Raw genomic sequence first — 12,291 nt, forward strand, 5'->3', positions numbered from 1 at the left:
TACATCCGGGGCTTGATCCATTCCTATTAGAGAAATATTCATTTCATTCTTTGGCAGCAGGTGGCAAGTCTGCTGATCTCTTCCTGCTGATAATGATATTCCCCTTGCTGATCAAAGAATGTATTAAATGCAGTTTAAAGTGAAGCAGTGAATATAAATAGTTGCCAGTGCCCTTTCATGAAAGAATTTGGCATGGTCTAGGTAGTCTCCACTCACTTGGGAGGAGGTCTGGGACTACCAGCAGTGTTTGCATTGGGGCAAAATGATGGTGTGATCTAGCTATCTTCCTCCCTATTTCAACATTTGTTCCTTGTTTTTCAGCCAGCATCAGTGAAAACTGTGGGTATAGTAGGGTTTAGTAGTGGGGAGGTATGTTCTAATCCTCTCCATCCTTTGCCCCCCTTAAGTAGAGCTCTGAATTGCAAAGACATGGCAGGTCACTGTTGAGGAGGTGGAGTGTTTTTAGGAAGTTTGAACAGGACTGGGATGCATTAACTGTTTCTCCAGATGGTGCTATGTGTCCTTCATTTGTCCCAAAAGAAACTGGGTAGAATCTGTAGGGGCCTATTAGGAAAATTTGTGAATCCTACACGCAGAATCCTCATAAGTATGAAGTGTCCTAATTTTAACCAACCGTGAATGGTCATTGCTGTTAGTCTCCCATCAACAACAAGTTCTGAATTGAGCATAAAACCTAAGAGAGATACTCAGGAGCCGGGTGGAGAAGCGGAGTCTTTGTTTGTTCCACAGTCATGTTCAGAAATTTTGAGAGAATATCTCCTGGACAGGACATGTATATCACCCCAAGGAGTTTTGGACTCTAATTAAATGCATGGAATCCTGGCATCAGGTCCATTGTTATACCATATGAGTACCAGGCGGTCAAAAAAAATTGCCATTATAAGGTTTTTTTATGAATAATAGGGTTTTCTGAAACCAAATTTTTTCGATTTTTTTTTTGTATTGATGAAATTTCAATTTTTTTCACTTGAAATGAAAAATTAAGGAAAAATCAAAATTTAAGTTTTAATTTTGAAGTTGTCCTAAAATGTCCACCTTCTCCCTGCTTCCCTTCTCTCTTCTTTTTTCCCACTGGAAAAGGAAGGTAGGGGTGTGTGTGTGTGTGTGTGTGTATGTATGTAAAAACTTGAAGACTACCCTTCCCATCCAGTGTGGGGGGTGGGGAAAGCAGGGGTGGCATAGGCATTGTAGAGGAGTAAAGGGGGTGAAAAAATATAAAAGTCAGCGTTTGGGGTTTTTTTTACTATGGCAACTAAACAAAAGCCCCTTCAATCTGATGAGGAGGAGGAGTTGTTTGTTTTTTGATGAAACGTTTCTAAAGCTCAAACGTTTTAGCTGAAAATTTTCACAGAAATATAATAAAACTTTTTGACCCGCAATCATTGATAAGCAATCCTTTTTTCTCTTACTCAGCCAGAGTATGCGAACATTTGCTTTTGGTACATTCCATCAAGCTTAAGAAAAATGGAGGAAGGACCTGAGTTCTGGGAAAAGCTCCATCAGGTGAGTAGTACATGTATGGCTTACTGGTTTATTATGATTATCCCTTCTGCCAGGGAAGAAGGAGAAATAGCTCCTGGATGTGCCCACCATTAACTCATCAATAGAATGTTATTTAATCCTTAGATAGATGTTACTAGGATTTCTAAGTTTAGCCTTGTCTAAATAGAGAGCATAATAATTAAGTTTCTTTCTTCTTAATGTAACAAAAGCAGACATTATGCAAGTATTTAGTTTACTATCAAAACTGTTAGCAGATGATGGAGCTGAGAGAAGAGGAACAGTATTGTCTGTATCTCTTGTCTAGACAGAGCATTCATTACCTATTTCATACACTTAATATTGTCCTTGGGACTTGTCTTGCATTATCAGTGGATAATGTAAGGGAAGAAGTGCTTAAGAATACATTTCTGATGTTAAGCAACCCATAAAAGGAAGTAGGACTAGAATGGAAAAAAAATAATGGTGAGCCTTTTGGTAACTTTTGTCACTCTTATGGAAAATTACTAACATTTTGAAAATGGACTAAATTCTTTGATCAGAGTAAATTAACTACAGAGGAGCCTACAGTTAAGATTAATTAGAAAAGTAATGGAAACTGTGATATTTGTGTATTGAATAAAAAACTCTGCAACAAAGTGAGCCAAGCTGATTGTTGGTGGGTGGCTTGTTCTGCTTTTCCTTTTAACATACGTTAACTAGGCAGTAGAAATGCAAGGTGGAGTGAGGATATGTAAATCCTATACACAGCTAGGAAATCTTTCCTGCAGAGCCCAGCTCTTCTCCCAGTGGTGCTCACAACACAAACAGACCCCCTTTGAATTAAAGCAGGATACTTCTGTCTTCGGGGATGAGATCTTCTCTCCCCCAAATATTTTATTGTTTAAAAAAAAAAAAAAAAGTATACTTAACATTTATACAAGCCCCATAAGCAAAAATGGGTCAGGTACTCAGCTGGTGTAAGTTAGCAGAGCTCCATTGACTGCAACAGAGCTATGCTGTTTTACATCAGCTGAGGATCCGGCCCATGGTCCCTGCTCCAAGAAGCTTATAAAGTACATTAGGTGCTCTATGGCCCCAAGCAGGGTGGGGGGAAAAAGAGAGGTTTCCATATTCCGTATCGCAAGACGCTACACATGTTGGGTTGGATCAGATCATGAGGACCCCTTATCGCAAGATGCTTCCTCTCCCCTCCATACAGAACTGTCAGTGGCCTCTCACTGTAACAGTGCCTGTGCCCCTCAGGGAGCAAGACTCTGAAAATGGGGCAGGGAGGAGCAAAGAAGAGGGGAGGTGATGGTCCCCCACTTTTTGCCCACTTGTGTAGAAGGGCTGGCGCACTAGGGAGGAGGGAAGGGGTAGAGATGGAATAGAGGGACACCTTAGAGAACCCGGAGAATGCCTTCCTGAGTCTCCCCAGTGCAGCCCCTGGAGCAGTGCAGCTCTACGCACCACCTATCAGGGCTGTGGTGTAAATACCACAACGTATCCCATTCTGTTAGCTTGGTTAAGTTAGCTTTTATAAGGTTGGCATGGGACTCTGCATCCCAATAGAAGGTAGGTTGTAAGAAAGGATTTGAAGGAAGAAAGGGAGTTTCTGTACAAAGGAAGGGAAGAGTGTTTTCCTTCGCCTTCCCAATAATCCAGGGGGCAGCTCTGCGGTTATTTTATTTCTCCATCCCCAACACTGGGAGGGGAGGAGGAGGGGCAAATGTGTCTCTGTGACACAAAGTGCAACAGAGACTCACTGAGAGAGAGAAGCAGAAAAGAATATAGCTGAAAGATTCAAACACCTGGGGGTTAATGTCTTTAACATCAGTATAATTAAGGTCCATGATTCAACATTGTTGATTTAAATAATTTACAATAATTAATCTAATAATTAATAATACACTAATTAATTAGTAAAAAGGTGGAAGAAAAGAGGTAGTAAGGAGTGCAATCCTTGCCAAGAGGCTTAAGACCTAGATAGCTGAAGATTTAAGAGGCTTGTTGCATCATGTCATCGTTATTCAGTGTGGGGATGTATACGATTTCCTTCTTAACTGCTGGCACTTAGTGAAATAATGAAGATATTCAGTAAAATGAACATTAAAAACAATTAATTTACAATATGTCTTTTCATACCATACTTAAACACAGTAATTATTCCATTTAGACAAAGATCAGTCATCTACTTTTTTGATGATCTGCAAGTCTGTGAATAATTAAGCGAGGGTGTATGTTAGAAATTCCTTGTGCTGTTCATTGATTTATTACGCTGCGTATTCAGCAATAGAACTCAGAATTATACACTGTTTTCTAAGGTTATTTATGTTTAGTGCTTGTGACAGATGCTAAGCTAACAGCACTGGGACCATATCCTCAGCCTTGCTAAGGTGACTTTGTGCCATTAGAGTGATGCAAAGTAACCTTAAAGCTTCCCTGCACTTTGGCTTTACTCCAGACTTCATGGCCCACGTGGTGCAGGGCATGTGTCAGGACTGGCTGAGGCCATCGCGGGATCTCATTATGATGTCACAGCTATTGTTGTCCTGCACAACCTGTTATCTCTCTCAAAGCATTTTTCCATTTAATGCTTACTGTACATTTGTACAGAATATAAAACTAGAATGCAGGCTCCTATTAAAGCAAAAATCTATGTGTGGGCTGGGAAGGAGGAGGAGGGGGAATGCACTTTCTATACCATTAGAAGCAGACGTGATACCGTCAACAGTAGATATTCATCAGAGTGTGTACTGGGGCATTTTAAAGAGCAGAAGACGATGGTGGAGGGGGAAAATAAGGTTGTCAGACATTAGTAATGTAGTGGAAATGGGCTTTATTTGGAGCATTCAGCACTGTACCATAAAAGACTAAAATATTTTCAAGATTACAGTAGCAGCTAGAGGTCCCACTGAAAACCAGGGCCCCATTGTGCTAGGATCTGTACACATGCACAATGAGAGAGAGTCCTTGCTCTAAAGAGCTTATATCACCTTAAATGCCTCTTTAGTGCCTGGCATGTAGCACAAACGTCAGAGCAAACTATGGATTCAAACCAAATGCTTTAAACAAAATTCTGAAAAAGTAAAGGAAGATGATGGGAGGGATTTCTTTCTTGGGCTTATAAAAAAAATAAGTGGAGCGTCCTGGTAAATGGGAAGCTTTTGTTACAATCAAATAGGAAATTACCGTGGATCTCGGTATGCGTCGCACTGCAAAATAAGGGAAATTGCTTCTAACCTGGAATTGATGCAACTCATTGGATAAAGTGACAAGCCTTGAATAGCTTTGTTAGTACTGTACATGCCCCCTGGTGGTTTTTTCCTGCTCATTCTTTTACGAATGCACTGTAAATAGGTACAATTTAAAACAAAGGGAGCCAATGGAATATAGAGCTAATTAAAGACACGATGAAGAAAGAAAACTGTGGTGCTCCCTACCATGTGGGGGGAAGGGGAAGGGAAAGGAAAGTGGAAATTTAAACCCAGCCCCCTCTACACTTCAAATGGTATCATTTCGTAACTACAGATATGCATGTGTATTTGTGTTCATAAAGGGGTCAGGTTCTGGCCCCCCCATGGCTCCGTTTGCAGGGCCCCAGCAGCACAGAGGAAGGAAACTGGCTCCATCACTGTAGCTGGGGATTCCTGCTGCATGAGAGAATCCCCACACGGCACTGAAATTGCATAGCTGGTTCCTGGTCATGCCACCCCTGCAGCCTCCTGTCCAGGGATGTGTTGGGGAGGAGCAGGGGTTTGTCAGGGGTGCAGCTGGAGCATGTTGCACTCCAGCTCTCCTCCAATGACATTGCCAGCTGGTATAGATTAGAGGAGATTGCAGGCTGCTCCAAACTCTGCTGGGCCTGGGACAAGCATAAAACCAGCACCAAGAAAAGGGAGAAGTAACTTTCTTCTGGTTGATTCCCTATTCTACTGGCCCGTTGGAATCTTTGCTCAGAAGAGGATATGGGCCATAATTTTATGTATTCATGTAGGATGAAATTTATCCCAGTGCAGGGAACCAATGGAACATACTAGATGCCATATAAGCCCATAAAACCAGATTTAAGTGATATAATTGACCTTGTCGTGGGTCCTTTGCACTGGGGTGAATTTCATCTATATTGTATTTCTAAACAATATGTGTTAGAGCATCATATTCCTGTCACGTCAGTATGGCTTCTATACAAAATTATTTTAGTTCTGATACTGGCCTTTCAGTCTGAACATTTATTTGGATTTTGCCTTTTTGTGTTTGGCTGCTGTCCTTTATAGGATTTTTTGGTCAAGTTTTACAAACATTAGTTTGATTATATTTCAATGACCAGAAGGCAAAGCATTTTAGGAGTGTAAGATACTTTTTCTGCATTCGTATGTAGCTGTGCTATAAAACCTGAACCTTGGTGTGTCATTTTCCCCCTTTATCCAGACTAACTCCTTCCCCACTCCTACCCACCTTTGGAGAAAAACATGTTTCTGATTAGGTTGGTAAAAGAGCCTGTCACACGAGCAGTGTTCTGATACATTTATAGACTGAAAAGCTGTCTATCAATGCAGAAATGTAAGGGGGTTGAAATAGAGTTGCCTTGGCAACTTCCAAGTCTTGTAGTACTAATCAAATACAAATCAAGGGCCCAATTCTGCACACCCAAAATATCCATTGACTGCAATAGGAGTTTTGAGTGGGCAAGAAATGCAGGACCTAGAATAATCTGGACGACTAGTATTTGCCCCTTCATTATTTATCTTAGGACAGCAACACATTAATGGCACAGTTAACAACTGCTACATTAAACAAGAGGGCACAGTCTTTGCACAGCCAAATGGCCCCTTGGTATCTCTGTGAGTTTTGTCTGCATATGGTATGCAGGATTTGGGCTCAGAGTTTTGTCTCTTTTACCCCATTACTCTCTTGTTATAATACTTTACATTTCCCTTTTCCTCATTAAGAAATTGACTTAAAAAATGTGTACTTTGGGAGAGTAGGTGTTGCAGTCCTGATTCTGTAAACCCTTGTTTACATGAGTAATTCTTAATCTCAGCAAAGCCTCATGGGCTGTAGAATCAGTCTGTGTGAGCCAATGAGTCCCCATATAAGGACTCATCCAACTCCCATTAAAATAAATGGAGAGATTTGCACTGAAATCCACGGGAGTTGGATTGGCCCGATAGTCATAGCTATGATGGATTGGGAGTTGCTCAGTAATAATTTATTAATATTGTTTGTCGGGGTGTTTTCTGTATGACTATAATAGTTTAATGCAACTGGAGAATGTCTGCAGAACAGGCAGGAAAGGAAAGAATGGCTCAACATAAGCCACCCCTTCTCTTGACACTTGTTAAGGGACAATGCCAGGACTCCTAGCTTTAAAGGGTATGTCTACACGGGCGGAGTTGCATCGCTGGCAGTTACATCACCGCTAAGAGAGCGCTGAAGGGAAACCGGTGTTGTGTGTTCACACTTGCGGCACTTGCAGTGGTATTCGGAGCGGTGCACTCTGGGCAGCTATCCCATAGAGCATCTCTTCCTCTTCTGCCGCTAAGAGTTGTGGGAAGGAGGAGGGGGTCGCGGGGCATCCTGTGTCCTGTCCCAATGATGCATTGCTTCGCATCCCAGCAATCCCTGTGCTTTTGTCTGCATTTGGCGCCATCTTTCAACAGTTTGTGTACTGCGCGCTCTGCCTCTTCGGTGTGCAGAAATGGATCCCGCACTGTTGACCAATATGCTGCTCGCTCTCACTAACCTGTCATGAGTGGCAGTGGAGTTATTCCTTAAACTACAAAGGCAAGAGCAGTTCGACATTGATCTTGCCACGCGTAGTAGCTATAACACGAGATTGCTTGTGGCATTCACGGAGGTGCTGACCACAGTGGAACGACAGTTTGGGGCTCGGGAAACAAGCAAGCACAGAGTGGTGGAATCACATTGTCATGGACATCTGGGATGATGAGCAGTGGCTGCAGAACTTTCGGATGAGGAAAGTCACATTCATGGGACTGTGTGATGAGCTTGCCCCAGCCCTGTGGTGCAAGGACACGAGAATGAGAGCTGCCCTGTCTTTGGAGAAGCGCTTGGTGATTGCACTGTGGAAGCTGGCTACTCCAGACTGGTACCGATCGGTCACTAACCAGTTCGGAATGGGAAAGTTGACCGTTGGACTCATGTTGATGGAAGTGTGCAGGGCCATTAATCGCATCCTGCTCCGAAAGACCGTGACTCTGGGCAATGTGCGTGACATTGTGGATAGCTTTGCATAAATGGGTTTCCCTGACTGGGGGGGGGGGGGCGCGATAAATGGCATGCATATTCCAATTCTGGCGCCAGACCACCTAGCCACCGAGTACATTAATCAGAAGGAGTATTTCTCTATGGTTCTCCAGGCACTTGTGGATCACCGTGGGCATTTCACGGACATTAAAGCAGGCTGGTCCAGAAAGGTGCACGACGCATGCATCTTTCGGAACATTGCCCTGTTCAGGAAGCTTCAAGCCCCTGGTGATCCTGGGAGACCCTGCCTACGCCTTAACGCCGTGGCTTATGAAGCCATACACGGGGAACCTTGACAGCAGCAAGGAGCGGTTCAACAGGCTGAGCAAGTGCAGAAAGACTGTTGAGTGTGATTTTGGCCGTTTGGCTGCCTATATGGGAGGCTGGACCTGGCCAATGACAATATTCCTATGCTTATAGCTGCGTGCTGTTCGCTCCATAATATTTGTGAAGGGAAGGGTGAAAACTTCACTCAGGGCTGGACCACTGAGGCTCAGCGCCTGGAGGCTGAATTTGAACAGCCAGAGACCAAGGCCATTAGAGGGGCGCAGCGCAGGGCCAGAAGGATCAGGGATGCCTTGAGGCAGCAATTTGAAGCTGAAAGCCGCTAATATTAGTTGCTATGCTCGGGAGTGCGGTGCTTGTAATGCTCGGAGGTGATTTTGATTGGTGCAGACGATGCACTGTGAAGGTTTAAGAAAATTGCCTGTTGCTTTGCAGGGCTCTGTTTGCTTTCAATTAATGGAATAAAGCTTGCTTTCAAACCAAAACAATACTTTTATTAAAAAACAACAACCAGAGGAGAGAGACAAACAAAAAAATCCACATCAGCACTGTGGGGGGTGGGTGAAGGGAGGGTCCCAGCAGGAGGTGGGGTCCCGGGATGGTTAAAGATTTGTGTATGTCCAGGTATCATATGCAGCCTTGTCCTTTGGAGTACAGTGCAGCAGGTATTGTGCTTCAGCCGGGCTAAACTGCAGAGGGGGATGGGTGTTGAGTGCAGTGGGTACTGGGAGTCCACAGGGCTGGACTGTGACGGGGCAGGAGTGGAATGCAGACTGGAGCCAGGAGGTTGATAAGAGCCACCGAAGTATCCACAGTGGCCTTTGCAGCGGAGGTGGGGTCGCCACCGAGTATCGCGTCCAGCTCTTTGTAGAACCGGCAGCTCGTGAGCGCAGCACCGGAGAGGCGGTTTGCCTCCCGTGCCTTGTGGTAGGCGTTCCGCAGCTCCTTCACTTTGACCCTGCGCTGCAATGTGTCCCGGTCATGGCAGTGTGTCCATAGTGGAGCGCAGCTGGGACTAGATATCCTCCTCTTCCCAAATGCTGATGAGGTCCAGCAGCTCGGCATTGCTCCAAGAGGGGGATCACCTGGTGCGTGGAGCAGGCATAGTCACCTAGAAAGATGCGCTGAGACCACTGCACACATCATCGAGCAAACAGGAAGGGGACTTTCAAAATTCCCAAGGAATTTAAGGGGTGAGGCTCACAGTTAGCCACCTGCGGGCAGGGCAGTAGAGGTCAAACCGATGACCAGAGAGGTGAAAACAGACATTGTGGGACACCTCCTGGAGGCCAGTTGCAGCGCTGTAATTGACCAGGGTGTCTACACTGGCACGGCAGCGCTGTAGCCCTGGTGCAGAAAGCTCTATGCCTCTCATCGGGGTGTTTTTTTTTTACAGTGCTGCAACTGCGCAGTTTCTGCGCACTAAGTGGCTTGGCAGTGTGTACACCTCGGAAGTTACAGCACAGAAAGCTGCTTTACTGCGCAGAAACTTGCCAGTGTAGAAAAGGCCAAAGATTTTTGCCTCCTCTCCAGCTAACCTACAAAACTGGTTTGAATCAGGAGATGAAAAGGCCTGTGAACACAGGAGATCAACAGACAGGTGGGTCTAAAAAGAAACACTCAAGAAAGTGGGGTAGTTTTTCAGGGTGTCTGAAGAAGTTAGACCTTCCGAGATCACATCATGGGATGAGAAGCCTTTAGGTAAGACGTGTACCTAGATTGTTGTTTGTTTTTTAAATCCTTTCTCTAAGCACATTCATCTTACTCTTAAAATAAACAGTACTTGGTTTAAGAAGGCTGTCTGGTCACTGTAGTTGCCACTGGTTACAGTCTCCCAAAAGGGAGACCTGCAGATGTCTACACTCAGTCATACCTGTTGGGTAAGCCCCAGAGTACTGTAGGCCAGGGCCCAGTCTAGGAGAGGGGGAATTGCAGAATTCCATCCTGTGATAGGCAAGGTACAAGCTCTGACACCTAAGGGGTACACTCAGAGACCAGGAATGGGACAGAGGTTCAGCTAGGCCTCTGACTCTGGCAATAGCCAATATTATGATAATAAGCAGGATTTGTGCTAAGGTAGGGGTGTGTGTGTGTGTGTGTGTGTGTGTGTGTGTGTTTCTAAACAAACTAGACTGCTATTTCGCTCAGCGATACAATAAGGACAGTATAATTTGGTATGTCAGTTGTTAAAGAAGGTACATTTTTTATTTTGTAATTAATAGTACATAGTTTACTAAGTAGATGAATAAACCTGTGCAATTTAGCCACATATAAATTACTGTTAAGGAACAGCACAATAGCATATATTAGAGGAAAATTATAGTAATGTTGTAGTATCTCACTAGATAGGGATCTGCACGCTTTCCTGGTTAACACACTTCTGAAAATAGATTTATTATGTAACTCGGCTGTAAAGGTTATTGGCTGTGAATTAAAAGACTTAGCAAGGATTTTTTTAAATATCAAAGAAATCTGGTCATTTGAGTGGTAAGATGTAAAAATGGCATATTAGTTTGGCTTCAGTAAATCAAAATTAACATTTTTTTTATTTACAACACAATTGTGCATATAACCAGGGAATTTAAAATTATAGGTCTTGGGCATTCTTTTGTGCACTAGTATGTAAAAAGCAGTGCTAGGCCAAAGAACAAGTCAGTTTTAAGGTCTGACTACTCTGGAACTACTAGAGCTAGGAACCAATGCTTTATATGTTGAAAACTTGAGTCTCACTTCACAAAAAGTATAATTTGTTAGGCCCTCATCCTGCAAATATTTAAATATATCCTTAATTTCAGTAGGCCTATGCATATGTTTAACTATGTGCATCTGCAAAAGTGTTTGCAAGATTAGTGCATTAATCTCTAATTCATGTTGCTCATGGGACAATGGTTGGCAGCATCCTGTTGGAATTGAGGAGAGTGGTGGGGAGAGGGAAGCGAATTGCTAATCAGAATAATGTGTATGCATTTTTAAGGTGTAATAGAATGCCGTAGACCTGCACTAGAAACACTTTGGACCAGTGCAAATGCTTTCAGGACTGGCACACTCCTCTAAGAAATGATCCTGGACCTGTGATCAGAATGAGTGTGCAGTGAGGTCGGGGAGGGGAGGCATGGACATTTGGATATAATCCTCATGTGTTGGGCCTGATCTTGTTTTCACATTAGTCTTTGCTATTCACTTCAGTGGAGGCAGGTTCAAGCCATTTGCAGATATAGGGTGAAATTCATCTATGGCTGACTCCTGTCCCTGCATGCATGCTTTTACTGATTCATAATATTTGTTTCAAAATAGCTTAATAATAGCAACTCTTGGACATGTTTTGCCATATTCAGCAGCATTGCAGAATCTGTTCGCTATTGCTATAGAGATGAAATGGAACAAAAATTACATGTTTTGCCACAGAGATTCCAGGAGGCTTTCAGGAATTGCTCATCACACTTTTCAAATATAATGATTTTTATCAGACTTATCTAGAATAAACGTTACTGTTCTCAAAATGACGGTGATAGAACTAGGTTAGGAGTAATGGTGACTCTCTAGTGGCACTGAGTTAAAACTCATTTTTTGGAAAAAGATGTTGGATTATTACATCTCCTGCATTTGCCAGCTTCTCTCTGATAAGCATAGTCAACGTCTTACTACTTAATTTACTGTCAGCTACTTAAAAAAACCCCAGAAACTAGAGCTCCCAGGCAGCAGAGGATTTTATGTCTGCAGTATTATTTTGCAGAAAGTAATTTTTTTGTCATTCCTGCCCTATTTACAGTCAAATATCTTCCATTCTGAGGCTTACGTATTAGCCAGTGCATGGTGATACACTCTGCATAATCGGTCAGCTTCAGCTAGTGTGTCTGGATCCCTGACTCCACCCGGCCCCTTTGGACAAACAACATAATTTTTGCTCTGCTTAAACCTGACTACTTACTTTCTATTCCTTCATTGCCTTTTAAAGTTTTAAAATATCAGTTGGTATTTAATATGATCTTTCATGCCTGCTCTAGTGGGTTTTTCCCCCCCCTGGAAAGAGTGGATTCCAAGGCTCAACAAGAGGTTAATTTTGTATTACTTGGCTCTATTTACTTCTGTCCGGTGCTATGCACTTCTTTTATAAAGTGTCATTGTGTTCGTGCACCTCTGTGCACCTCTTCATTATGCAGTGGCTTTCTCCATGCTGTACACACATTAATAACCAATGATGGAAGGAAAAAAGTTTGAGTTGCATGCTGAACT

The 12,291-nt window shown here is 43.2% G+C and overlaps 1 protein-coding gene across 1 annotated transcript in view; it reads left to right on the top strand.

Annotated features, from left to right (window-relative positions):
• GADL1 (glutamate decarboxylase like 1) overlaps window positions 1-12,291 on the top strand; it is an 80,344-nt gene that overhangs the window by 39,823 nt on the left and 28,230 nt on the right. Inside the window, exon 14 of the mRNA XM_065398018.1 lies at window positions 1,435-1,524. Coding sequence (XP_065254090.1) covers window positions 1,435-1,524 — 90 coding nt within the window. The remainder of the gene's footprint in view (window positions 1-1,434; window positions 1,525-12,291) is intronic.

Source organism: Emys orbicularis, chromosome 2 (assembly GCF_028017835.1).
Source record: "Emys orbicularis isolate rEmyOrb1 chromosome 2, rEmyOrb1.hap1, whole genome shotgun sequence".
In the NCBI taxonomy this organism is placed as follows: domain Eukaryota; kingdom Metazoa; phylum Chordata; order Testudines; family Emydidae; genus Emys; species Emys orbicularis.